General features: G+C 45.8%; 2 protein-coding genes across 2 annotated transcripts in view; one reads left to right on the top strand and one right to left on the bottom strand.

Annotated features, from left to right (window-relative positions):
- Positions 1–27972, bottom strand: part of LOC134296812 (uncharacterized) — a 96086-nt gene that overhangs the window by 6678 nt on the left and 61436 nt on the right. The window lies entirely within an intron of this gene.
- On the top strand, positions 6461–11625 carry LOC134296813 (nanos homolog 2-like). Its single transcript, XM_062972648.1, has 2 exons — positions 6461–10067; positions 10197–11625. Exons 1-2 carry the CDS (start codon positions 9444–9446, stop codon positions 10224–10226), a joined length of 654 nt encoding a protein of 217 aa, XP_062828718.1. The 5' UTR covers positions 6461–9443; the 3' UTR covers positions 10227–11625.

Raw genomic sequence — 27972 nt, 5'->3', positions numbered from 1 at the left:
ACACCATCCCTCCATTTCGCTGGGAGGGGGAACTGCAAGCCCTTCCAGTGGCAGCCTTAGCACGCAAAGTTCACCAGGTGAAGATAGTGGAAGGCGGACACAGTCCACCTTGGAGGATTGGGCCATTCCATTACACAGAAAGAAAACGGGGGAAACATTGCTCACACCCCAGCAGATAACCCAAACTGTGGGAGAGATGATTGCCCTAGATCACCATCCCTTCCGCCTGGTAGAACAAGAAGGCTTTGTACGCCTTATGAAACGACTGTGCCCCCGCTACAAAATCCCCTCCCGTCACACCTTTTCCAGAAAAGTAATCCCCGGCTTGTACAAGGGCTGTAAGGAACGCATTATCCAGATGTTGCGTACCGCCATGGGAGGACACATCCATTTTACCTCTGATATTTGGTCAAGCTTGGGAGGAGGCCACTCCTACCTCTCTCTCACGGCACATTGGTGGGAGAAGGAAGGCACTATGGATACATCCCATCGTTGGGCACTCCTCGCATTGGAGGTAGTTGATCGTGATCACAAGGCAGAGACCATCTGCAACTATCTGGAAAACATGATGGGGGAATGGATGCAGTGTAGGCCGGAAGAAATGAGGAGGGGCTTTATGGTGGCGGACGCAGGGAAAAATATGATCAAAGCGGTTGAAAGTGCCGGGTTTCAGAATGTGTCCTGCATGGCCCACTTGCTTCACAATACCGTCAAGGAAGGTTTAAAGAGCCAGGAAGAGCAGTCGGGCAGCAACACAAACATCTCCCTGCTGATCGAGCGCTGTAGAAAGATCGCGGGCTACTTCCACCGGAGCATCAAGGCAGCCCGGCAGCTGAGAGACAGGCAGAGCCTTGAAGGCCTCCCGCAGCACAAGCTGCTCCAGGACGTCTCGACTCGGTGGAATTCAACCTTAAAAATGCTCGAACGCATGGTCGAGCAGCAGAAGGCGGTACACGGCATCTCCCTCACTTTGGTTGCGCCTGTTAGCAAGCTTGTTCCAACTAAGCAAGAGTGGGACACCATCTCCCAGCTAGTAGACGTACTAAAGCCATTCAAACATGCCACTGAGACACTTTCGGAATCAAAAGCTCTTCTGAGCCAGGCAGTGCCCATGGTCTTGAGGCTAAGGAGGCACCTAGAAAGGCTTGGGGCCGGTCGAACAATGGACTCCCTGGCTGGACCGCTGACACCGCCGGTCCAGGAGGTGGTGAGGAGGTTGTCCTTTGCTGTACGGAAACGGCTAGAGCCACTTCTTTCCAGCAAGGTCCATATGCTGGCGGCCTTGTGTGATCCACGGCTAAAGTACAACGTCTGCCCAAAAGACTTTACCATGTGGAAGGCCCAACTTGTTGACCTTGTGAGGGAGGTCTTTGCTGCCAGGGTGGAGGAAACGGGCACAGCGGCCCCTCTTCCAGAAATGCCTGTCACCCCCAGCACTAGCGCTAGTGGCGAGACGGAAAGTCCCGCGGAGCCGGTAGGGGGTTGCCGTAGGGATACGGATCTCCAGCCGCGAACAGGAAACGTTTTCTTTGCAGAGACGGGGGCCATACTTGCCTGCTCTGAAGAATCCTCTTTGCTGGCTTCTGCTCAAAAGGTAGACTCGGCCGAATGCTCGGTCAACAGGTACTTTGAGGAGCCTCCTGAGATAATTTCTTGTGATCCATTGTCCTATTGGGCTTCACGCGAACACATGTGGCCGGATCTGTCGCACGTAGCCCGCCAGTTCCTCAGCTGTCCTCCCACCAGCGTCCAGAGCGAAAGGGTCTTCAGCATAGCGGGAGATGTAGTCACGCCCCACCGCAGCTTGCTGGACCCTCAAACAGTTGAGAAACTTGTTTTCCTGAAGGCCAACCTTCCTGTGTTGAATTTCCCAGATTTGGATTTTGAGACCGACTGCTCCTAGAGCAACAGTTCTCCTCCTTTAACCAACTCTGCTTCAGAGTAACTTTGGCCAATTTTTTGGGCGTCCGGGCGGGGGGGTGGCCCCTTTGGACTCTGTCCAACAACTCTCTCCTCTATCCTACAATGCTTTCCTCTCTCTTTTCCCTTCCTTTCTCCTCTTTTTCATCACTCAACGTTGCCCCACTGACGTTTTTGGGTTCATCCATCTCAAGGGGCCGTTTCACGAATCATGTAATCATGGAATCATAGAAAAGTAGAGTTGGAATAGAACTCATGGGCCATCGAGTTCTCCCCCAAGAAAGACGCAGGAAGTATCATTCAAAGCATCCCCGACAGATGGCCATCGAGCCTATGCTTAAAAGCTTCAAAAGAAGGGGCCTCCAACACAGTCCGGGGGAGACAGTTCCACTCCCGAACAACCATCGCGGAGAGAAGTACTATCTTTCATTTGTCCCTGTTGAACTTAATATACTTTTGGCCCATCTCTGTATTCGGAAGTTACAAAACGTTTTCTCTCATGTAATACTGGCTCTGTAGAGGTTGAAGGATATTCTGTGGAAAATTAGACCATAAAAGCCAAGGTAGATAATGCTTCCTCTTTGTGTTCTGTTCGGATTTCATTCAATTCCCTTTTTATTTGGGGGGGGGGGGGGGGGAAATATTACCATCACGAGCCATGACTGTTTGGTCTTCTACAGATCCTCGCAGCTCCTGTACAGAAAGAGCACTGTTATATTTGATGTGGATACTTCAGATAATCATTTCAGGTGTAGGAATACGCCAGACTCTCACTTTACAGAGGTATACTATCTGTCCATCTGAACCTTTGAGGATGTCTTTATCCACTGGAATTAATACACCTCGACTTGGGACAGAGCTTCTCTAAATTGTCATCTTTCAGTGTCCCATTGTCTAGAGCGGGTGTGGTTGCCGCAGTGGTCATGGGACGGCCGCCTTTGGGTCCCCTAGCCCTCTGCCCGCTTACGCGGAGGGTGCCTTTATAACTCGGAGGGGGGAATCATCAAAGACAGTGGTACTCCTCCGCCTTTGCCAGCATTTCTCCAAATGGTTGTCTAGTGTCCCTTCTCCTTTATATGCCGTGGTCTACGCTGTGGTCGTTAAACGGCCGCTTTTGGGTCCCCTCCCCCTTTGACCTGGCACGCAGAGGGTGCCGTTCCCCCTTCAGGACGTGTGCCTTGCGGCTGCTTTAGATGTTTGGGCGCAGGTTACGCCGAGTGGGAACTGCCTTTTGCTGGCTTGTTGGGAAAACGATAGAAGAGGTACACGGCCTTCCCCTTGGGTGGTGGGGTGTTGCTGTGGGTTGAGGCTTAAGTCGCAAAAACAAAAAACTTTGTGGGAGGGCCGTGCCGAATTCTCCGGGATGCATGCCGCCCAACTGTGGCCGGCTGGCTCAGGGTGGGGTCTTTGCTGCCCTTTGTTTTTTTCCCTTACTTTTCTTTTCTTTTTGCTGCCTCTCGGACTACGTGACGCCAGACTCTAGAGGTATATGCCCTTCCCCCTTCAGGGCGTGTTCCTTTGCGGCTGCTTGCAATGTGTGGGCGCAGGTTACCCAGAGTGGGAACTGCCTTTTGCTGGCTTGTTGGCAGGACGATAGAAGAGGTACACGGCCTTCCCCTGGGGTGGTGGAGTGTTGCTGTGGGTAGAGGCTTAAGTCGCAAAAACAAAAAACTTTGTGGGAGGGCCGTGCCGAATTCTCCGGGATGCATGCCGGCCAACTGTGGCCGGCTGGCTCAGGGTGGGGTCTTTGCTGCCCTTTGTTTTTTTCCCTTACTTTTCTTTTCTTTTTGCTGCCTCTCGGACTACGTGACGCCAGACTCTAGAGGTATATGCCCTTCCCCCTTCAGGGCGTGTTCCTTTGCGGCTGCTTGCAATGTGTGGGCGCAGGTTACCCAGAGTGGGAACTGCCGTTTGCTGGCTTGTTGGCAGGACGATAGAAGAGGTACACGGCCTTCCCCTGGGGTGGTGGAGTGTTGCTGTGGGTAGAGGCTTAAGTCGCAAAAACAAAAAACTTTGTGGGAGGGCCGTGCCGAATTCTCCGGGATGCATGCCGGCCAACTGTGGCCGGCTGGCTCAGGGTGGGGTCTTTGCTGCCCTTTGTTTTTTCCCCTTACTTTTCTTTTCTTTTTGCTGCCTCTCGGACTACGTGACGCCAGACTCTAGAGGTATATGCCCTTCCCCCTTCAGGGCGTGTTCCTTTGCGGCTGCTTGCAATGTGTGGGCGCAGGTTACCCAGAGTGGGAACTGCCTTTTGCTGGCTTGTTGGCAGGACGATAGAAGAGGTACACGGCCTTCCCCTGGGGTGGTGGAGTGTTGCTGTGGGTAGAGGCTTAAGTCGCAAAAACAAAAAACTTTGTGGGAGGGCCGTGCCGAATTCTCCGGGATGCATGCCGGCCAACTGTGGCCGGCTGGCTCAGGGTGGGGTCTTTGCTGCCCTTTGTTTTTTTCCCTTACTTTTCTTTTCTTTTTGCTGCCTCTCGGACTACGTGACGCCAGACTCTAGAGGTATATGCCCTTCCCCCTTCAGGGCGTGTTCCTTTGCGGCTGCTTGCAATGTGTGGGCGCAGGTTACCCAGAGTGGGAACTGCCTTTTGCTGGCCTTTGGGTAAAACGATAGAAGAGGGTGGAACGATCAAAGACAGTGGTACAGTCTCCCATCACCCTGAGAGGTTGTGATTGACGCTGTTGCTGCGGAACGGCCGCCTTTGGTTCCCCTTGCCCACTGTCCGCGCACACGGACGTTGCCGATTGCCCGTCAGGGCGTGTGCCTTTGCGGCTGCTTTCAAGGAGTGGGCGCAAGTTCCGTCTCGTGGAAACTGTTTCTTGCTGGTCTGTTGGTAATAACGAGGGTGGAGTGATCACAGACTGTGGGACAGTGTCCCATTCACCTTAAAAGGAAGTGTACTCAACGATGTGGCGGCAGAACGGCCGCCTTTGGTTCCCCTCGCCCTCTGGCCGCGCACGCGGAATCACTGAAAGAAGTGGGACACCTTGGCCTTTACCACTTCTCAAAATTGTCTTCTTTTACTGTACCATTGCCTTGTGCGGGTGTAGTCGAGAGCATGTGATGATAATCTTACGCAGAGTAAGAAGTAGAGAATCAATCCACTCAGAATCTCTTTTGCTATTAAAAACAATTACTTAATAATGCCTTCATGTTTCCTTTGGAATCAACATTTCTGCTTTGTTTCTACTTTGAATTACTTTCTACTCCATTACACACTATATCTTTCATAATTGTACTTCCTCAAGTTTACTTAAACTGTATGTATACCAACTGAAGTCATTTCCCTCTATCCAGGTCATCTGCAGGAGAACTTTAATAACCCCTGAAGAACACACTAGTCTTACCTGCAGTGGAACTGCATGGAAACATGTGCCTAACATCAGAGCCTTAAAACCTTCCTCCTCCAAAAAGCATTATAGGTCTGTGTGGTCGTTTGTAGCCTATTTAAGAATAGCTTGACAGGCCAATAGTATTTCGCACTGTATAGTTTTTTAACTGTCAAACTACCTCCTCTTCAGTCCTCGGACTAGAGCCGTGTTTTTACACCACTGTTTTTTAAGCTGGTAATGCTGTATGCTGACTGTGACTTCAGTTATATCTTATGTCTTATTGACCCAACATGAACACAGAAGAGTCTCACTGATCAAAGCCGAACGGGCCTACCAGTGCTGAAATAAGCAAATTTCTTGGATTGGACTTGTTGAAGAAAAGCATATAACACATCATATCAGGTTATTATTTTCCAAATAAAGCACCATAAATGCATGTTATACAACCAAGGAGACATAAGAAGTCGTTCTATATGCTGAAATGATATGTTGCTATTGCTTACTTTATGTATTTAGCTGCAAAATATCACAATATAATGGAATCATTGACTACAGAAATGGCTAGATTTTTCCAGAGGCTAGACGGTTTGCTGTTATGGAGTGTATCTTTGTGTCATGGGTTGTGGTGTGTGGGCGTGGGGCCGGCCAACGGTGGCCGGCCCCCCGGGTCTGATGGGCTTGGGCCCACATTTTGAAAGCAGACGTGAAGAAAGCATGCCCTTCCCCCTCTGGGTTCAGCGGTGTGGGCGTGGGGCCGGCCAACGGTGGCCGGCCCCCCGGGTCTGAGGGGCTTGGGCCCACATTTTGAAAGCAGACGTGAAGAAAGCATGCCCTTCCCCCTCTGGGTTCAGCGGTGTGGGCGTGGGGCCGGCCAACGGTGGCCGGCCCCCCGGGTCTGATGGGCTTGGGCCCACATTTTGAAAGCAGACGTGAAGAAAGCATGCCCTTCCCCCTGTGTGTTCAGCGGTGTGGGCGTGGGGCCGGCCAACGGTGGCCGGCCCCCCGGGTCTGAGGGGCTTGGGCCCACATTTTGCAAGCAGACGTGAAGAAAGCATGCCCTTCCCCCTGTGGGTTCAGCGGTGTGGGCGTGGGGCCGGCCAACGGTGGCCGGCCCCCCGGGTCTGAGGGGCTTGGGCCCACATTTTGCAAGCAGACGTGAAGAAAGCCTGCCCTTCCCCGTGGGTTGCGGCATGTGGGCGTGGGGCCGGCCAACGGTGGCCGGCCCCCCGGGTCTGAGGGGCTTGGGCCCACATTTCCTTTTTTTTGTTCTTCTCTCTCTTTCTCTGGGAAGGGTGCCGGCCAACGGTGGCCGGCCTAGTATTTTAAAGTGTGGGCCTTTTTGGCGGTGGCTTTTTCTGTCTTTTCTTTGGTCTTTGCTGCCTCTCGGCCTACGTGGCCGAGTTTCCCCCGATGCACCGCCTCTCTCTTCTCTCTCGGCTGTCGTTCTTTACCCCTTTATGCGAGTTTGCACCGAAGCCTCCTTTGGGGCGGCGTCCCCTCTTTCTTCCTGTCTGGGAATCGTGCCGGCCAACGGTGGCCGGCCTAGTATTTTATAGTGTGGGCCTTTTTGGCGGTGGCTTTTTCTGTCTTTTCTTTGGTCTTTGCTGCCTCTCGGCCTACGTGGCCGAGTTTCCCCGATGTACCGCCTCTCTCTTCTCTCTCGGCTGTCGTTCTTTACCCCTTTATGCGAGTTTGCACCGAAGCCTCCTTTGGGGCGGCGGCCCCTCTTTCTTCCTGTCTGGGAATCGTGCCGGCCAACGGTGGCCGGCCTAGTATTTTATAGTGTGGGCCTTTTTGGCGGTGGCTTTTTCTGTCTTTTCTTTGGTCTTTGCTGCCTCTCGGCCTACGTGGCCGAGTTTCCCCGATGTACCGCCTCTCTCTTCTCTCGCCGGCTGTCGTTCTTTAGCCCTTTATGCTATTTTGCACAGAAGCCTCCTTTGGGGCGGTGTCCTCTGGTTTTTTTTCTCTCTCTCTCTCTCAGGGATGCGTGCCGGCAAACAGTGGCCGGCCCGGCTTAATGTATGGGCCTTGTCGCCTGTGGCTTTTTTCTTTCTTTTCTTTTCTTTTCTTTTCTTTTTGCTGCCTCTCGGCCTACGTGGCCGAGTTTCCCCCGATGCACCGCCTCTCTCTTCTCTCTCGGCTGTCGTTCTTTACCCCTTTATGCGAGTTTGCACCGAAGCCTCCTTTGGGGCGGCGGCCCCTCTTTCTTCCTGTCTGGGAATCGTGCCGGCCAACGGTGGCCGGCCTAGTATTTTATAGTGTGGGCCTTTTTGGCGGTGGCTTTTTCTGTCTTTTCTTTGGTCTTTGCTGCCTCTCGGCCTACGTGGCCGAGTTTCCCCGATGTACCGCCTCTCTCTTCTCTCGCCGGCTGTCGTTCTTTAGCCCTTTATGCTATTTTGCACAGAAGCCTCCTTTGGGGCGGTGTCCTCTGGTTTTTTTTCTCTCTCTCTCTCTCAGGGATGCGTGCCGGCAAACAGTGGCCGGCCCGGCTTAATGTATGGGCCTTGTTGCCTGTGGCTTTTTTCTTTCTTTTCTTTTCTTTTCTTTTCTTTTTGCTGCCTCTCGGCCTACGTGGTCGGGTTTCCCACGATGCACCGCCTCTCTCTTCTCTCGCCGGCTGTCGTTCTTTACCCCTTTATGCGATTTTGCACAGAAGCCTCCTTTGGGGCGGCGGCCCCTCTTTCTTCCTAACAGGGAAGCGTGCCGGCCAACGGTGGCACGCCTAGTATTTCAACGTGTGGGCCTTGTCGGCCTACGTGGTCGACGTGTTTCCCACGATGCACCGCCTCTGTCTTCTCTCGCGGCTGTCGTTCTTTACCCCTTGGTGCAATCTTGCACAGAACCCTTCTTTGGGGCGGCGGCCTCTATTTCTTCCAGTCAGGGAAGCTTGCCGGCCAACGATGGCCGGCCTAGTATTTCAGTGTGTGGGCCTTGCCGGATGTGGCTTATTCTTTCTTTTCTTTTATTTTCATGAAATCAGCGGGGGAGGATGGGCGGGTTGTGTTTCCACAGAACACCACTCAAAGAAACAGTTAGCGGTATCCAATACTGTTCTAAATTGCTCGACAACAAAATGATAGAATCATAGAAACATGGCACCAAACATCATATAATCATAAAGCTAGAAGAGACCATCCAGTCCAACGCCATTCTGCCATGCAAAAACAATATACAGTAGAGTCTCACTTATCCAACACTCGCTTATCCAATGTTCTGGATTATCCAACTTATTTTTGTAGTCAATGTTTTCAATATATTGTGATATTTTGTTGCTAAATTCGTAATTACTACGTAATATTACTGCGTATTGAACTACCTTTTCTGTCTAATTTGCTGTTAAACAAGATTTTTTGGGGCTTAATTTGTAAAATAACCTAATTTGCTGTTCAAAAGGCTTTTCCTTAATGTCTCCTTATCATCCAACATATTTGCTTATCCAACGTTCTGCTGGCCCGTTAATGTTGGATAAGCGAGACTCTACTGTATCCAGAAATATCTGATGCTGTAACCGATATATCATTTACCGTCCCGGAATACTAGCCAGATGGCCCATGAATGGTCACAAAAGTCATAGAAATATGGTCACAGAAGTCATGGAATAATAGAAACATGGTCCCTAAAGTCATAGACTCAAAGAACCAAGTAACAGAATCATCCCAAAAGTCCTAGAATCCTAAAATGATAGAATCATAGAGTCATGGCGCCAAACATCATAGAATCATAAAGCTAGAAGAGACCATCCAGTCCAATGCTATTCTGCCATGCAAAAGCAATATAACACTCTTGCAGGCTTCATCATTACTGGATCCGTCCTTCAGGACTTTGGCAAACGTTGGATGTGCAATGTTGCTATTTCATCCAAGGCAGAAATTCAACTCATTCTTGGATGGACAAACAGAACCACAACTGCTAACGTTCCCTTAAGGCAGTGGTTCTCAACCTGTGGATCTCCAGGTGTTTTGACCTACAAGTCCCAGAAATCCCAGCCAGTTTACCAGCTGTTAGGATTTCTGGGAGTTGAAGGCCAAAACATCTGGGGACCCACAAGTCGAGAACCACTGCCTCAAGGGACAAACTCTGGCATTACCTCCGAAGTGAAAAAATTGGAAAAACCCAACTCTTCCTTGAATACCTGTGATGTCTAGACATGTGTGGGTGAAATCTAGGGCAAAGGAGGGTAAAAATAGATGGGAGGGTCCAATGTGAAAGGTTTGGAACCCCTCCCCTTATATATAAAACAAAGACTCCGCCTCCAATATGTGGCATTCAGTGTGTGTCCACACCAGGGTAGAATTGGCACCATGCTCTCCAGATCAGCCATGCACGTGCCACATTATGCCCCTTCCATGTTCAGGGAGTTTGACAGATGGAAGGACTATCTGAGCCTTGCGAAAGTGGTTACGGAGATCATCGCGGAACGCAAGAAGGTCCCGGTTCCATCTCAGAGTTGGGACACAATGGAGTACGACATGCAGCTAGTCCTCAACGAGGACAACTTTGAAACAGCATCACAATGGGTTAATGGAAGCAGTTCCAGCAGCAAGAGCTCCAAAGGTAGTGCCAATGGCCAGGCTTCCCAAAACAAGGAGATTTGCAATTTCTGCAAACACAACGGGGAATCCAAGCAGGTCTATTCGTCCCACCGGCTGAAGGGGATGGACGGCACCGTGGAGTGCCCCATCTTGCGCAAATACACCTGTCCGCTCTGCGGTGCCACGGGCGAAAAGGCCCATACTTTAAAATACTGCCCACTGAGCCAAGGGAAGAGGTCGCTGTATCGCAAGTGCGGACGTAACTCGGCTGGACGCAAGGTGAGGAGATAAGAAGATCAGGAGAAGACCGAAGCATTTATTCTTAGTTTTAGTTTGACTTTGTAAAAGAACAACATTTGATTTCGAGCATCATTAACACTCTTTACATTTCCTCCCACTTTGTTTCAGGTTTGGAGAATGGAAGCCCAATTCTCTTAGACTACATTTATGAGTCCAGAAATGTTTTTTTATGTATATTGTTGCCTTCTTTCACATTTGTTGTACCTAGGTTAATTATATTGTGTTTCTTTTAGATGTGTCAGTTGCCTAGTGTGATGACTCATGGGCCCTGCAGTCCTATTCCTGACAGTATTGTGGCAGATGAGGAGGAAAATATGGAGTTTTCCCCAGATTTCCGGTCGGAGTCAGAGCCTTGGCAGCTGCCTGAAGTTCTAGTCCAAGAACCAATTAAACCTGACCTTGGTGGGAACTCTCCCCCTTATGGGAGAAAACAGGCTTACACGACTGATAGAGGATCGAGAGAAAAATTTAGAAGTAGTGCTCGCCTTGCTGTTTGGGGAAACGAGACCCAATATAGGGAAATTGCGCGAAGGATTCCTTGCGGAGTCAATTCGTCAGCTCCTGGAGAGAGGTCATGTGTGTGTGGACTTCGAATCCTGTTCCTTGCCTCCTGAATCTAGTTCCAAGCCTTGTCCTCGTCTCACGGATTTACCACAGATCTTGTTCCATGCTTCAAGTTGCTTTGCCTTTAGCCACAGCTCCAGCCACGTTCCAAGTTACTTTCAGCCTTGTGTCAAGCTTCATTGGATTCAAGACTTTTGCTGTTTTCCCAACGCTTTGCTTGGCAAAGCGTGTGTTGCGGTTATTGGATTATAATCTTTGGACTCTAATATTTCATATTGGACAATAATCTGCTGGACTATATTTGGCCTCATTTGAAAGGTCTGCTTCTGAACTTTATTCTACACTTGTTTTTCTTGACTTTATATATTCCTTTAATAAAGATATTAGATAGAATCTGGCCTCAGTGTATGGTTATTGGTGCCCAGCAGCCTAGATCCTGACACCTTGTATCATGCTTTTTTATACATATAATCATGTTTTTTACATATGTAATATCACGTTCCTTTGACATCTGTAATTGCCTTATATCATATTTTGTGTTTTATATATGCAGTTACTTTACATGTTTCTTTTATGTATGGATGTATAATTTTTACATGTTTAATTATATTATTTGCAACTATAATTGCCTAATATCATGCTTCTTTTATATATGCAATGACATCATGTTTATTTAACGTATATAAGTGCCTTATATCATGTCCGGGTTATCATGTGTGTCTCCAGAGGGATGCAGCCCTATCCTTTGCAGGGAAAATATAGAAATATCTTCTAAATGGCTACTGTCTAGAATTTTGTTTTGTAAAGAAAGGAAAAGTTTATATGCTATTGGAAAGAAAGATACTATTTTATGTTTAAATTTTGGAAAGGAATAGAATTGGTTATTATTACTGTGGTCTAACCTTCAATTGTTTGCAAGTTGTTCTAAAGTTTGGATCGTAGAGTTTAATAAACAGAGTTTATGGTTTTGGCATCAAAACTGTTCATGTTGTGCTTAAATGGGATTGAATTTTCTTTAATTTGTGGCCCATAATAGGCTGGTTATAAGCCTGATCTGGAAGGCAGCCAAGGCAAAGACCATTGAGCTGCTGAACTTGCAGACTGAAAGGTCCCAGGTTCAAATCCCGGGAGCAGAGTGAGCGCCCGCTGTTAGCTCCAGCTTCTGCCAACCTAGCAGCTTGAAAACATGCCAATGTGAGTAGATGAATAGGTACCGCTGTGGCGGGAAGGTAATGGCACTCCATGTAGTCATGCCGACCACATGACCTTGGAGGTGTCTATGGACAACACTGGCTCTTGGGCTTAGAAATGGAGGTGAGCACAACCCCCAGAGTCAGACATGACTGAACTTAACGTCAAGGGATACCTTTACACACACACATATGCAGGGACTACACCAATTTAACAAAGTTTCAGCCACAAAAACAAAGTTTCTAAAGTAGAGCAATGACTTTCACAGTAAAGACAACCCAATTTAACAGGAAATAAGACTTTCAAACCAGGAACAGATTTCTGCAATTATTAAAAAATGGTTTATTATAAAAGCTATGAAAATTTGCCAAAAATCAGAGGATAAGGGAAACGTTCCACATTTTGGTGAGCTATCAGTGTTAAATGTGTTCTACCACTGTACCAAGTTTGAAGAAGATCACTCAAAAAATGAGGGCGGGAGAGCCCCCTAAGTCCCCCCCCCTTCGGGCTGTTTTTGGGCCACCGCGCATGCGCGTCCGCCATTAACGAATTAATTTCGAAAATAACGAATTTTCGTTAATTTCGAAAAATTTTGGGGGCCAAATTCGTTATTAGCAACAAAAACGAAAAACTGCCCCCTCTAGTTTTGAAACGAGTTTAGAATCAATTTTTTCATGGATCGATCAAGCCTAATAAATAGGTTTGCAGCAAAGAACCAAGGTTTCACAGAAGTTACCAATAGACCATGATGAAAAAGTGAGGTTACTGTATTCATTCATCACAAAACAAGGAAGGATCCATATCTATAACTTGAGAGATATTGGGATTATGGATGAAACACCCATGACCTTTTGCAGAGGCAAGCCACGCCTCAAACAATGTATCGGTTTGCTGGCAGATGGCTGGGTTTGTCAGTTGGTAATCTGAGCTTGCAGGGAGAGCACAGAAATGGAGCAGCTCTCTAGCTACGGTCAAGTAGCAGTTTGAATATGCTATGCTGTAAATAGAATGCTGATGTTATTGATCTTATGCAACTACATGGACATTGTACGATTGCAGATAGAGAGAAGGAAAGAAAAAGAATAGAAAAGAAGTAAAAAACAAACTTCTTAAAGTAGCAGTGGAAGAGATGGAAGTCAATCTTTTGGATTTTATTACTATATCTGTTTTTGTTCTGTTTATGTTTATATGTTATGTAACTTTCCGTGTCCTTTCCTTTTTTATTATTATCTTTACTTCCCTCTCCTTGCCAAGAATATGTTTGGTGTTTTTTTCCTTTTTTTTTTTTTTTTTGCTTTTGTTTGTTCTTTTCTTTTCTCCCCCCCCCCCTCTCTGTTCTCTCCTCTCACTCTATTTCTCCCACCCTTTTTTTTGGAATGTATGGTTCACACATTCTCACTGTAAACTATAACTGCAAAACCAATAAAAACTATTATTAAAAAAAAAGACATACAAAGCACACATAACTTTGAATACTGTAACTCTGTAAAATCCATCAAGTACATTTGCAAATACATAAATAAAGGAAGTGACATGGCAGTATTCGCAATGCAACCAACTGAGACAACTGAACCAAAACATATTGACGAAATCTCACAGTATCAGGCAGGAAGATACATAAGCAGCAATGAAGCTGTATGGTGCATTCTATTGTTTCCAATACATGAGCGAAGTCCACCCGTGGTACGCCTAGCAGTACATCTAGAAAATGGACGAGTCTATTTCACTGAAGCAACAATACAACATGTAGCCCAAAATCCACCACCAACAACTTTGACAGTATTCTTCACGTTATGTCAGAAAGACCCATTTGCAAAAACACTGCTTTGCTCAGAGGTGCCAACATTATTACACATGGTATACAAGCAGGAAAAGTTTTGCACCATGTAAACGAGGAGAACCAGTTCCAAGACAACCAGGCTTTTTGAAAGACAACACCATAGGAAGATTGTACACCATGCATCCGAAGCAAGATGAATGCTTCTTCCTTCATATGCTACTGGTATAAATGTGCAAGGACCAACATCATTCCTCCACTCGAAGACTGTCAAGGGGATTACACATTTCGCAGTGTCAGTCAAGCTCTGAATTTGATGGAGAACGATCAACACTGGGATGAATGCATAAATGATGCCTGCCACACATCACATCCAAAACAAATTCAAGCATTGTTTCTCATCATTTTGACTTCCTGATCACCTTCATCTCCAACACAGTTGTGGGAAAAATATAAAACACACATGGCAGGAGATATTTTTCATCTAATAAACAAGGAACACACTGAAATGGATGAGGAAAAAAACAGACAAATCTACAATGAAGTCCTTATTAGGATTGCGGATGCTTGCTTACAAGTAGCACAAACTTCTCGAACAATTGGGAATGCCAACACCAAATCAAACATCACCCCCTACATTTGAAGTAGAAATGCAACAAGAACTAAATTACAATACAGAAGAACAGTGTTCATATGTACAATCTAATACTCCCAAGCTAACAGAAGAGCAAAGGAGAGTTTAAAATCAAATAATGCATACATCGCCATCTGTATTTTAGAAATGTTTTTTATGAATGTCTGATGTAATTTAATAACTTTTTAATTGATTTCACAATGTATTGTACAATTTAATGTATGTGTTTTATTGTAAGCCGCCCTGAGTCCCCTATTGGGTGAGAAGGTAGGGATATAAATATTGTAATAAAATAAATAAATAATACTGTCCAAAATGGAAAGGGTGAAATCTTTTTGGCTGCACCAGGAGGGACAGGAAAACCCTTCCTAATAAGACTGATTCTGGCAACAATTCCATCGCAAAATAACATAGCTTTAGCTCTTGCATCGTCCAGAATAGCAGCAACGTTGCTACCAGGTGGAAGAACAGCACATACCGCATTAAAACTGCCATTGAACATACAATACATTGAAACTCCAATCTGTAACATCTCTATAACATCCAGCATGGGAAATGTACTACAGACATGCAAAATTATCATTTGGGATGAATGTACTATGGCACACAAAAAATTCCATGAAGCTCTACACTGCACACTACAAGTCTTGTGTGGCAAGAAAAGACCATTTGGAAAAACCATTATACTCCTAGCAGGAGATTTCAGACAAACGTTACCAGTAATTCCCTGTTCCACACCAGCTGATGAAATAAATGCATGCCTGAAATACTCTACTTTGTGGCAACATGTTAAAACATTACAACTAACCACAAATATGCGAGTCCAACTCCAGAAAGACCAGCTGAAATGTTCACCCATCAATTGCTAGACATCGGAAACGACAAGCTGCCAGTAGAACACAGCATAGGATGAATTACACTGCCCCGTAACTTCAGCATCATTGTAACATCTAAACAATAACTGATACAAAAAACAACTACAAAGATGAAAACTGGTAGGCTTGCTCAAATATTTCGATTTCCCCGTTACCCGTTATTAATTCGTTACTTTCGTTACTTTTGAAGCAATATATGACCGTGATTGTCCACACGTCTGGATATCGCGGTTTCGAACCGCGACTGGCCGTTTTTTGTTATGTCGTCGTTTTTTTTCGTTGGGAAAAAAAGCTTTTGCAAATCACCCAAACTTTTTTAAGTGCACTGGGGCAACCTACCGTGTTGTTTGCACCTTGTGGCCAATCAGAGAGCACGTTTAACCCGGGGGAGGGGCTGGTAGTACGTCCTGAATGAAAAGAGCGAGCACAGGGAGCCTCGTGGCTCATTTGCACCGGGAATCTGGAGAGGGTGGAAGTGAGATTCTAGGCAGGCAGGCAGGCAAGATTGCTGCGTCACAGCTTCCTTGGCTGTCTGAGCTAGAGCTAGGCTACAGATTTGAAGACCGGGAGAAAAGGTTGGGTGGGTGAGGTGGGGTAGGAAACTGTTGGGTGTTTCTTTTTTTTTTTTTTTTTTGCAAAGGGCCTGTGGGCTTTTTTCCTCACAAGATTGGCGTTTTCCATTTTCCCACCCGGCCTGCAATTTTTCTGCTGCGCCATTTTACCTGTTGCGGGCGGGGTGGGCTTTCTTCTTGGTTAGGATACTTTTCTTTTTTCAACGCAAAAGGGTTTTTGGAAAGAAGGGAGCCTGATTTGGCCTCCTTTCCTTCTAGGCTGCTCAAGCAGGGCTGTTTGTCTGTGCCAGGGCCGCTGTGAATCAAAAGCCAAGTTTGGCAAAAGGGTTGCACGTCCCATACTCCTTTGTAGAACTACACCTCCTTTTTGGGAAATAAGGGAGCCTGCCTGATTTGGCCTCCTTTCCTGCTAGGCTGCTCAAGCAGGGCTGTTTGTCTGTGCCAGGCCCACTGTGAATCAAAAGCCAAGTTTGGCAAAAGGGTTGCACGTCCCATACTCCTTTGTAGAACTACACCTCCTTTATGGGAAATAAGGGAGCCTGCCTGATTTGGCCTCCTTTCCTGCTAGGCTGCTCAAGCAGGGCTGTTTGTCTGTGCCAGGCCCACTGTGAATCAAAAGCCAAGTTTGGCAAAAGGGTTGCACGTCCCATACTCCTTTGTAGAACTACACCTTTTTGGGAAATAAGGGAGCCTGCCTGATTTTGCCTCCTTTCCTTCTAGGCTGCTCAAGCAGGGCTGTTTGTCTCTGCCAGGCCCACTGTGAATCAAAAGCCAAGTTTGGCAAAAGGGTTTGCCAAAGTAGGGCTTGCATAACATCTCTTTCTCCTATAGTAACCTATCAGGGTCTGGAAAGTACAGGTATCCCCTTGTAAACGTATAACAATAACTAAAACTGTAATAGAAGGGTTTGCGGCAGTTAATAGACCCTGAACACATTGCCAATCAAGAAAAAAGAAATCTTTCCCCCCAGTTACACAATACCTTACCTTCCTCCCTTCTGTCACCAGAAAACACTCCCGTTATCATGAAGCGTTCAGCTGAACGCTGGTCTGGGGGAGCAAGTCCTGCTAGTGCTCAATCAACAGCCCAGACACTGTGGGGGGCCAAAAAAGTTAGGGTGGGTCCCATCCGTCTGGAACGCGGAACGATGGCAGTGGGTGGACTTGATGAAGCTGCCTGTTCGACTGCTGAAAGTTCACAGCCCTCCACCCGGAGCCAGTTGTCGGTTGGAGCCGAGACAACTGGACGATCAATGGAACATACAGGTGTTGCCGTCCTGGAACTACAGGTGGTGGATAGTGAGGATATAGATAACCCCACCCCTCCACCCGCTACTGACAGTGAGGAGGAGGTAGAGGAGGTAGTACCATCAAATCATACTTTCTCATGCTGCTGAAAGGGTGCCCACTACTCCTATCTCCGTGGGCGTCGGCAGAGTGGCTGTGGGGAGGCCAAGGTCATATATTTGGGACCATTTCCATGTCCACACTCAGCGCGCTACTTTGGCAGTTTGTAGACACTGTGGGGCAAATATCAGCAGAGGCAGAGACCTGAGACATTGTGATGACTCATGGGCCATGTAATCCCGTTCCTAGTACTATTGTGGCAGATGAAGAGGAAAACTTGGGTTTCCTACCGTTTCAGCCAGAATTGGAGCCCTCGCACCTGCAAGATGTTTGCCCACAAGAAGTCAGCCAAACAAGCCTTGAGCAGAAATCTCCCCCATTTTCTCGCCGGGATTATTATAATCAAGATAGAGGCACTAGGGAGGCGAATCACAGAAGCGCCAGGATTGCTGCCAGACAATTAGCTGATTAAGCCTGTTTCCCTTGGGAAATCTTAAGGAGTCATGCATCTGGACACAGTATGGGTTTCGTTTCTTGTTCCCCAGGGAAAGTGTTCCTTGGCGGGAAAACAAGATCCTATATAGGTGTTTACCCGCAAGGAAATCCTTGCAGAGTCAATTCGTCACCTTGTGGAGTGAGATCGTGTGTGGACTACGCTACTCCAGTTCCTTGCCTCCAGGATCAAGTTCCAAGCCTTGTTTCATGGACCTTGTTTCTAGCATCAAGCTTCCTTGTTTCCAAGGACCTTGCCTCGGACCTTGCTCTTGCTTCTTGCCTCTTGTTGCCACGTATCAAGCCTTGTTTGCCAAGAATCTAGTTTGCTTCCAGCCTTGTTGTCAAGCTCCATTGAACTAAAGGACCCTGTCATTTCCCCACACTTTGCTTGGCAAAGTGTGTGTTTTGGTTATTGGATTATAACTTTGGACTCTAATATCACATATTGGACATTGTTTTCCTGGACTATATTTGACCTTGCCTGAAAGGTCTACTTCTGGACTATATTCTTCACTTGTTTTTATTGACTTTATATATTCCTTTAATAAAGATATTAGATAGATTCTGGTCTCTGCGCATGGTTATTGGTGCTCTGCAGCCTGGGTCCTGACAGACATCTTGCGACCTCGGGGTTGAGCTCTCACATGAAGCGACACCATCCCTCCCTATCGGTAGGAGGGGGAGCTGCAAGCCCTTCCAGTGGCAGCATTAGCACACAAAGTTCTCCTGGTGAAGATGGTGGAAGGCAGACACAGTCCACCTTGGAGGATTGGGCCATTCCTTTAGCCAGGAAGAGAACGGGGGATACATTACCCACACCCCAGCAGATAACCCAAACTGTGGGAGAGATGATTGCCCTTGATCACCATCCCTTCCGCCTGGTTGAACAAGAAGGCTTCGTACGCCTTATGGAACGCCTGTGCTCCCGCTACAAAATCCCCTCCCGTCACACCTTTTCCAGAAAAGTTATTCCCGGATTGTACGAGAGCTGCAAGGAACGCATTATCCAGATGTTGCGTAGCGCCATGGGAGGACACATCCATTTTACCTCTGACATTTGGTCAAGCTTGGGAGGAGGCCATTCCTACCTCTCTCTCACAGCACATTGGTGGGAGAAGGAAGGCAGTATGGATACATCCCATCGTTGGGCACTCCTCGCTTTGGAGGTAGTTGATCGTGATCACAAGACCATCTGCAGCTATCTGGAAAACATGATGGGGGAGTGGATGCGGTGCAGGCCGGAAGAAATGAGGAGGGGCTTCATGGTGACTGACGCTGGTAAAAATAGGATCAAAGCGGTTGAAAGTGCAGGGTTTTTGAATGTCACCTGCATGGCCCACTTGCTTCACAATACCGTCAAGGAAGGTTTAAAGAGCCCGGAAGAGCAGCCGGCCAGCACCGCAAACATCACCCTGCTGATCGAGCGCTGTAGAAAGATCGCGGGCTACTTCCACAGAAGCATCAAGGCAGCCCGGCAGCTGAGAGACAGGCAGAGCCTTGAAGGCCTCCCGGAGCACAAGCTGTCTCTACCCGGTGGAATTCGACCTACAAGATGCTCGAACGCATGGTCGAGCAGCAGAAGGCGGTACACGGCATCTCCCTTACATTGGTTGCGCCTGTTAGCAAACTTGTTCCAAATAAGCAAGAGTGGGACACCATCTCCCAGCTAGTAGACGTACTAAAGCCATTCAAACATGCCACAAAGACCCTTTGGGAATCAAAAGCCCTTCTTAGCCAGGCAGTGCCCATGGTCTTGAGGCTAAGGAGGCACCTAGAAAGGCTTGGGGCCGGTCGAACACTGGACTCCCTGGCTGGACCGCTGACACCGCCGGCCCAGGAGGTGGTGAGGAGGTTGTCCTTTGCTGTACGGAAACGTCTTGAGCCACTTCTTTCCAGCAAGGTCCATATGCTGGCGGCCTTGTGTGATCCACGGCTAAAGTACAACGTCTGCCCAAAAGAGTTTACCGTATGGAAGGCCCAACTAGTTAACCTTGTGAGGGAGGTCTTTGCTGCCAGGGTGGAGGAAACGGGCACAGTGGCCCCTCTACCGGAAATGCCTGCCATCCCCAGCACTAGCGCTAGTAGCGAGTGATAGTCCCGGGGAGCCGGCAGGGGGTTGCCGTAGGGTTACGGATTTCCAGCCGCGACCAGGAAACACTTTCTTTGCAGAGACGGTGGCCATACTAGCCTGCTCGAAAGATTCCTCTTTGCTGGCTTCTGCTCAAAAGGTAGACTTGGCCGAAGGCTCGGTCAACAGGTCCGGGGAATCTCAACAAGTTTTTCAACGTTTGATGCGAGTGGTGCCCAGACAAACGGAAGGCTTGGATCTTGTTTGTGATTGGCCAGGGTGATGCAACAAACACCGTGGTATGAGAGAGACAATCAAGAAGGAAATTACTGCTGCTTGGCAGAAATGGGCAGTGCTGGGTGAGATGTCATGGGTGGTGAGGTGGGGCCGGCCAACGGTGGCCGGCCCCCCTGGTGAGTGGAGCTTGGCACCCCATTTCACTAGCTGCCTCAAAGGCGCCATTGCCCTTCCCCTTGGGTGGTGGGGTGGTGGCGTGGGGCCGGTCAACGTGGCCGGCCCCCCTGGTCAGTGGGGCTTGGGACCCCTTTTCACTAGCTGCCTTAAAGGCGCCACGCCCTTCCCCTTGGGTGGTGGGGTGGTGGCGTGGGGCCGGCCAAGGGTGGCCGGCCCCCCTGGTCGGTGGTGCTTGGGACCCCTTTTCACTAGCTGCCTCAAAGCCCTTCCCCTTGGGTGGTGGGGTGGTGGCGTGGGGCCGGCCAACGGTGGCCAGCCCCCCAGGGGAGTGGGATCCAAGCCCCCATTTTGCCATCAGGTGATGAATCAAACCAACATCGCACAAATCTTACATTTATTGGGAGGGGGAGGGGCTTGACCACTGGGGTATAATGGCCTCCTATCTGGATGCCTGGGGAAAGTCATTGCGCATGGCAGCAAAATGTGTCTCTTGGCCAATGGCCACCAATTTCCTAACATTTTGACAGATTTACGTGCACTGAAACAATGTTACACAAGCAGAAGGACTTTCACAGTGAAGGAACCCCTATTGAACAGGAAATAACAATTCAAAAGCAGGAACAGATTTTTGCAATTGTTAAATAAAGTTTTTTTATATGAACTATGAAATTGCGCAATAAATCTTAGGAAAGGGCAAACGCTCTGCAATTTAGCGAGCAAGCAGGGTGGATTGTGTTCTCCCACTGTACCAAATTTGATCAGTATAGCTGAAAAAATGAGTGCAGGAGAGCCCCATAAAAGCCCCTGGGCCACTGCGCATGCGCGTCCGCCATTAACGAATTAGTTTTGAAAATAACGAATTTTCGTTAATTTCGAATTTTTTGGGGGGCAAAATTTGGAATTGATCACAGAAACGAAACGCTACCCCCCCCCCCCCACTTTTGAAATGAGTTTAGAATCAATTTTTTCGTGGATCGCTCAAGCCTAAAAACTGGCTCAGTGAACGAACTATTTTGGCACCAAAAAATATTGATGTTTTCGCCCTAAATCATACCATTCTGTCAAACATTCCAAGCGAAGCTGTAACATACAAATCCATTGACACAGTTGTGGAAGCCAAAGAGGCATTTCATTACCCTACAGAGTTCTTGAATTCTCTGGAGCTGCCAGGACAGCCCCCACACATACTCAACTTGAAGGGCTGTGAAAACATGGTTATGCGCCCAAGCTTTTGATGAGTAAATGGCAAAGTTGACATGGACTGATTTAAGGATGTAGAATGAGGATCTCGGACGAATGGAATTAATTATATATACGTTTTTAAGGTTTTATAATGTGTTTTAATAATGTTATTAATAGATCTGTTATTGTTTTGTTTTTATGATTATATTTTGGGCATTAAATTTTGCCAATTTTTGAAAGCCGCCCTGAGTCCCCTCGGGTGAGAAGGGCGGGATATAAATGTTGTAAATAAATAAATAAAATAAATAAATTAGGCGAGCCTATTATCATGCTCAGAAACATCAACCCACCAAAACTATACAATGGAACATGCCTAGCAGTCAACTGAACGTCGTCAAAGCGAGAATCCTCCCAGGACCATTCAAAGGAGAAGACATGTGCCATTTCAATTCAGCAGGCTACAATTCCCAATATGATTAGCTTTTGCAATCACAATCAACAAAGCACAAGGACAAACATTACAACTGTGTGGCATCGACATGTGTCTTTACTTTTAGATAGATTCGACCATGAAAAGGTTTGCCACCAAGGTCACACTTTTACCAAAGCCAATATTAGAAACGCAGGCCTCTGGATCATAAACTGCAGAAAGCTTGTGAACGAAGTTATAAACTTTTGAAAGATCTGCAGAAAACTACACAAAAAGTGTGGAAGTCAGTTCATGGCAATGCTGCCTGAAGATAGAACAAGCATCGCACCCTCATTCACTCACATTGGCCTTAATGTTTTTGCTCATTGGGAGATTTGCACCCACAAAACAAGAGGTGGAGTTGAGTTGTCAACAACAAAAGATGGTCTTGTTCTATTTATCTTGTAATCAGAACCGTCCACATAGAGGTAACAGAAAGCATGGACTCTTTATCTTTCATCAATGCGAATGTTCCTGTTCCAGAAGGAGTTTACACCAGTCAGTGGAGACAAGTGTAAAGTTTATTCTGCTAATTTTGGAAGCGCTGGAAAGCTGAGTACTTGAGTCAAGTCCAGCAAAGAAAGGTTTTGGCAGCATCCCCATGAGGATGTCAAGATAGGACACGTTTTAAAGGACCAAAATGCTCCCAGAAACTCATGGCCTACGGGTGTCATCCAAGAAGTTTATCCAAGTGCGGATGGCAACATCCGAAAGGCTTCAATCAAGACGGCATCCAAAGGAAAGACAAGAAACTTATCAATGACCCATTATGGACTTGGTGATATTATTGAAAGATTCAAGTTGTTTGCTTTTCATTGTATAATGTAACTAGCTGTGCCCGGCCACGCGTTGCTGTGGCTAGGACTTAATTATTCTTTTCTTTTTGTTGTATGAACGTAGAGGCATAGATGAGAGGTTGTGCTGTCAATTTTCGAGGTTGTGGGGCGTTTAGTTTAGTTGTTTTGTCCGGTGCCGTGATTCCATTACCCTTTATATATATAGATTTGTTTTAATAAGTCTGGGCATATTTGTTCCAAATTTCAGCAGGGAGTGTGATGTCTTGGTCTAGGTTTGTCCTCCTCTGCTTCCTCCTTCCTTGTTTAGTTCTCCCTTTGGTGTGGACTTTTCCATTTGTACTTGGTTTTAGAGGCCTGGCTCAGTTGGTTTAGCCCTTTTTGCCTCTGAGTAAGGTTGAGATCAAAGAATTTGGGGACCTCTCCTTGCAGAGGGGATCCAACGCAAAGTCTGCAAGGAGAAATTGCGCAATTCGCCTGGTGAGCTCCCAAGAAGCAACTATCCCTTATCCCAAAATAAAATCTCACCAGAACGTTAGAAGATTAAAAGCCTCTGTGATTTTTATCTGTCCAGCTGGAACGGGATGCCGGAAACAATATGATGCAGAACTAAACCGGCATACATTCTTAGTAGAAACAAAACTTTTTTATAACTTCAAAAGTTTGAATTTCCCGCCTTTCCCCGCCTCCCAGCACCACGACATCAAGAGCTTGACTGATTTCCCTCCTTTTTATTCTGTATCAGAGTTTTCAAGAAGGACAAAAATTGCCTGGGTTCCTTGGCCTTGGCAACCCAGACAGGCATCCTTAGCACGTATTTTACCAACATCGCTTAGAGTACTTTACCAATATAGCTTAAGAGTATTTACCACAGCAAAGACCAGTTTTTAACACAAAAACATTGTTTTATCAATATAGCTTAGTGTACTTAACCTTAGTTCTGTGTACTTTACCATCTTGGTATTTACCAACAATATAGTCCAGTATTCTACCTTCAATAGCCGAGTATTTTACTAAGCGACTTCCCACCATTATAGACAAGTATTTTACCCCATATTATTCGAGTATAGTCAAGTATTTATTACCAGTGCAACTAAGTTCAACCAACAAACTTCGTCTTTGTAATATGTTATTTTGATTCGCCTTTCAAGAACCCTGACTGAAGTTAACTTTGCCTTTTGTTTCCAGTAAACTTATTTGGTTAACTTTATCCTGCCTGCCTCAAGAGTCTTCATTTTGAAGAACTGAAGTACATCAGAGAGTATACCGATAGGGGACTTCCGGTGCGTGGAATATGGCGGAGGAACGATCCCACTGAGACTCTGTCGGGGGATCAGCCACTCCAGAGCGGCTGGGTAGAGCGCTAGCTCCCTCTCTCCCGCGTTTTAGAGCGGAGAGACTGCGAAACTCAAGGCCCCAGCCGACGACCTAAAAAGGGTCTCCCTCATCAAGGGGGAGTCCCTAGAAAGGTCCGGCAACTGGGGGCCACAGAGTACGGCGAGCCGCGGAGCAGGCGAGTTGGCGATTTATAGCGCACAACGCACCTCCGACCCCACGCGCACTCCAGCCTGAGAATCTGACACGAACAATAAAAAGAACGAGAGCCCGAAGGCGGAAGGGTAAGAAGCTTCATTTGAACTTTGTAGATATAACTTTGAGAACTGAGGAGACCGGGCAAGACAAAGTGGTGTAGGGGAACTGCAAGTGAAGGAAAGTAAAGGAAAGCAAGAAAGCACGGGATTGCTGAGATCTTAAAAGACCTCGAAGCAAAAGAAAAGGAAACGGACGAAGAGTGAAAGATAATACCCATCAAAGATAATACTTAAGAGGAAAACTAAAGAATTCAGTTGAAGGAGATAGAGAAAAAAATGGCGCTTGGAAAGTCTGACCTTGGAAACGCTGCTGGCGAGGGAAAGGAGCGAAGGGAGTGAAGGGAGTGAAGGGAGGTCGCAGAGATCCTAGAGATATACTCCCGGCAGATCAGGGAGAGAGGAAAACGGCAGGCGACGGGATCCAGCGGCTGCTGGCGGACTTTCAGGGGGAGGAAGGAATCGCGAGAACAGGACGAGACAGTGAGAGACCCTGCAACAAATTCATGTGAGAAGCCAACAACGGGAAACGACTGTGGGGGAAGTTGCAAGAAAGTAAAGAAAGCAAAGTAATTATAGGGGAAAGTGGAGAAAAGACTATACTAACATTGGCTAGTCACACTGTTCAGACTGAGGTTGTTAATAGAAAGGGGAAATACTGTGAAACAAAGACTGAATAAGACTAAATAAGCTATTAGGTAAAATCAGAAACGGAAATATAACATATCTGTTCATAAACAGATATTCATATTGGAATAAAGCAAAGAGCCACGAATATATATACACACATATATATATATAACAGTCTGAACAGAACAAAACCAGCCACTAACCTGTCTAAGAGTGTTATAGCCAAAATATATACTGCCTTGTCGACCTCTGACTTACTTCTCTTCCTTAACTGACCTAACGGATATAGCCAATACAGGGAACCAACTTAAAACCCCAGCGAATAACGGAAATGACTAACAGGCTCAGAAGCGAAAAAGAGACGAAAGACCTAAAAATAAACCAGAAGAGAGCCTCCATATCAGAAGAGGGCCAAGTTAGGGAAATGACGGAAACTATTCTTAGAGAGCTTCAAAGGATGCAAGAGAAGCAGGACGCATATCAGAAAATCGCGCAGGAACAAATGTTAGATTTTAAGGAGATTAAAGCAGAACTGAAGGGAATGAAGCAGGAGATTGAAAATATGAACCAGGACATCAAAGAGCTAAAACGAGATAAAAAGGAACTCAAAGAAGCGTACGAAAAAGTACAAACGAAGATAGAAAACATTGACTTAAAGACTAATAAAATAGAAACTAGACAAGAATGGTTGGAAGCAAAAGAACTTGAATATCAGTTGAGATTTAGAAACATATGGGAAGACTCAAAGGAAAATATAAGAAAAGTAACCATAGACATAATATCTGACATGCTGCAGTGCCCAATAGAAGAAGCAGAAGATAAAATTGACCGCGTTTACAGAATCAACACCAACTACTCGAAAAGAAATAAGACCCCACGAGATGTGATAGTGAACTTCACAAAAAAAATATTTAGAGACGAAATCCTGAAAGTGAATAATGAACATCTAATAAGATATAAAGGAGAAAAATTGCAATTCTGAAGGAATACCCCACTGAAACTTTGAACAGAAGAAGGAAATATCTATTTCTGGTAGACGAACTTAAAAAATACAATCTAAGATTCAGATGGGAAAAGACGGAAGGACTAATGACTACATACAAAGGACAAAAGTACTGGATAACATCAGAAGGAAAAGCGGACAATTTCTATAGAAAATTAAAGAGGGAAATGGAAGAGGAGAGAACCCGAGAAAAAGGGAAACGATATGATGGAGGAGACCACAGATCAGATATATCAAACAAAAAGCAACAAAGCATCACGAGGCAACAAATCAAATGGGTTCAAAAGGACTAACAGGTCAAGGAACAGAAGGAAGAAAGAACAAAGCCAGAAAGGATGAAACAATAACAGACACGGAGACTGAGGAGAACCCAATACCACTATCAGAGGAAGGGAAAGAGGAAAGTGATGTCGGGGAAGATTCAGCATGAAAGGTAAATTAAGAATCTACAGTTGTAACGTGAACGGACTGAATGCCACCCAAAAACGGAACAAAATACTTAATTCACTCAAAAAAACTAAGTATGACATAATTTCTTTACAGGAAACACATATCAAACGAGAGCATGAGAAATATCTATTCCAACAAGGTTTAGGACAAACATTTACTTCCTCAGACATACAGAAGAAAAGGGGAGTAGTAACATATATCAATCCCAAAATCCCAGCCCAACTTTCCTTTAAAGATAGCGAGGGTAGGATCTTAGGAATCATGATTCAAATGGAAAGAACTAAAACGCTGTTATGTAACATATATGCCCCTAATGAAAGCAAATCATCATTTATTAAAAAACTAAAAGAATTAATAGGAGATAAGGAGTATGACAACCTAATAATAATGGGTGATTTCAACGGAGTGATGAATAGTGAGATAGACAAAAATCCGGGTAGAAGAGCTAGAAATAAAAAGTATAAAGGAACACTGTCGAAAGAATTTCAAAGCCTCCAAGAAGAATATGACCTAGTAGATGTTTGGAGATTGTATCATGAAAAGGAAAGGGACTATACATTCTTTTCAGAAAGACACAAGAGTTGGTCTCGTATCGATATGTATTGGGTTTCAAAACAAATATCAATAAGGGTGAAAAAGGTAAATATCCTCCCAAGGCTTCACTCAGATCACTGCCCCCTGGAACTAATAATAAACCAAAAAGAAAATAGTTGGAGGTGGAGGCTAGACGGAAACCTATTGAAACAAAAAGAAGACATAGAGAAAAATAGGAAGATGCTAGAGGAATTCTTTAGTATAAATAATAACCAAGAAACACCCCCATATATAATATGGGATGCGAGTAAGGCCACAATGAGGGGCTACTTCTTACAGCAAGGGGCACGTAAGAGAAGGGAAAAACAAAAACAGCTAGAACAGATGTTAGAAAAGATAACATTAATAGAAAGGGAACTAAAGGACAAACCCAAGAATTTAAAATTAGCACAAGAACTCAAGCTGAGACAAAAAGAACGAGAACATATAGAATTAGAAAACAGGGCAAATCAACTAAAATTTATTAGACAAACCCATTTTGAGAATGCAAACAAGCCAGGGAGGTGGCTCGCTAGAAAGCTGAGAAAAAGAAAAGACGCAACATATATAAACAGAATTAAAATTGGGGATAAAACATATGTTGAGGAGAAGGAAATTTTGAATCAATTCAAGATTTTTTATAGTAAGCTGTATGAGAAAGAATCGGTAGATAAGGAAAAAATAACTGAATATTTAGGGAAATTAAATCTTCAAAAGATAAAAGAGGAGGATAGGACTATACTCAATGAAGAAATCTCAGAAAAAGAAATCTATCAAGCGATAAAAAAACTAGATGGAACTAAAACCCCAGGTCCAGATGGACTATCGACAATTTATTATAAAACCTTTGAAAAAGAACTAGTGCCACATTTGCAAAGAATAATGAACTTAGTGAGAGAGAAAGGAAATATGCCAGACTCATGGAAGGAAGCCTTAATCACAGTAATTCATAAACAGAACTCAGATAAAGAGGATATAAAAAACTATAGGCCAATTTCATTACTTAATGTAGACTATAAAATTTATTCCAGTATATTAGCAGAAAGGCTTAAAAGATTTTTAAAGAATTGGATTAAGGAAGATCAGGCAGGTTTTTTACCTAACAGACAGATAAAGGATAATGTAAGAACAGTAGTGGACCTAATTGACTATTATGAAAAAAACAACCAAAAAGAAGCGCTTTTTCTAGCAATTGATGCTGAAAAAGCATTTGATAGGGTAAATTGGGATTTTTTCAAATTATTAGCGCAAGAGCTGG

Source organism: Anolis carolinensis, chromosome 2, assembly GCF_035594765.1.
Source record: "Anolis carolinensis isolate JA03-04 chromosome 2, rAnoCar3.1.pri, whole genome shotgun sequence".
Taxonomy (NCBI): Eukaryota; Metazoa; Chordata; class Lepidosauria; order Squamata; family Dactyloidae; genus Anolis; species Anolis carolinensis.
The sequence above is the reverse complement of the archived record's forward strand: the minus strand, read 5'-3'. Positions and strand labels throughout refer to the sequence as shown.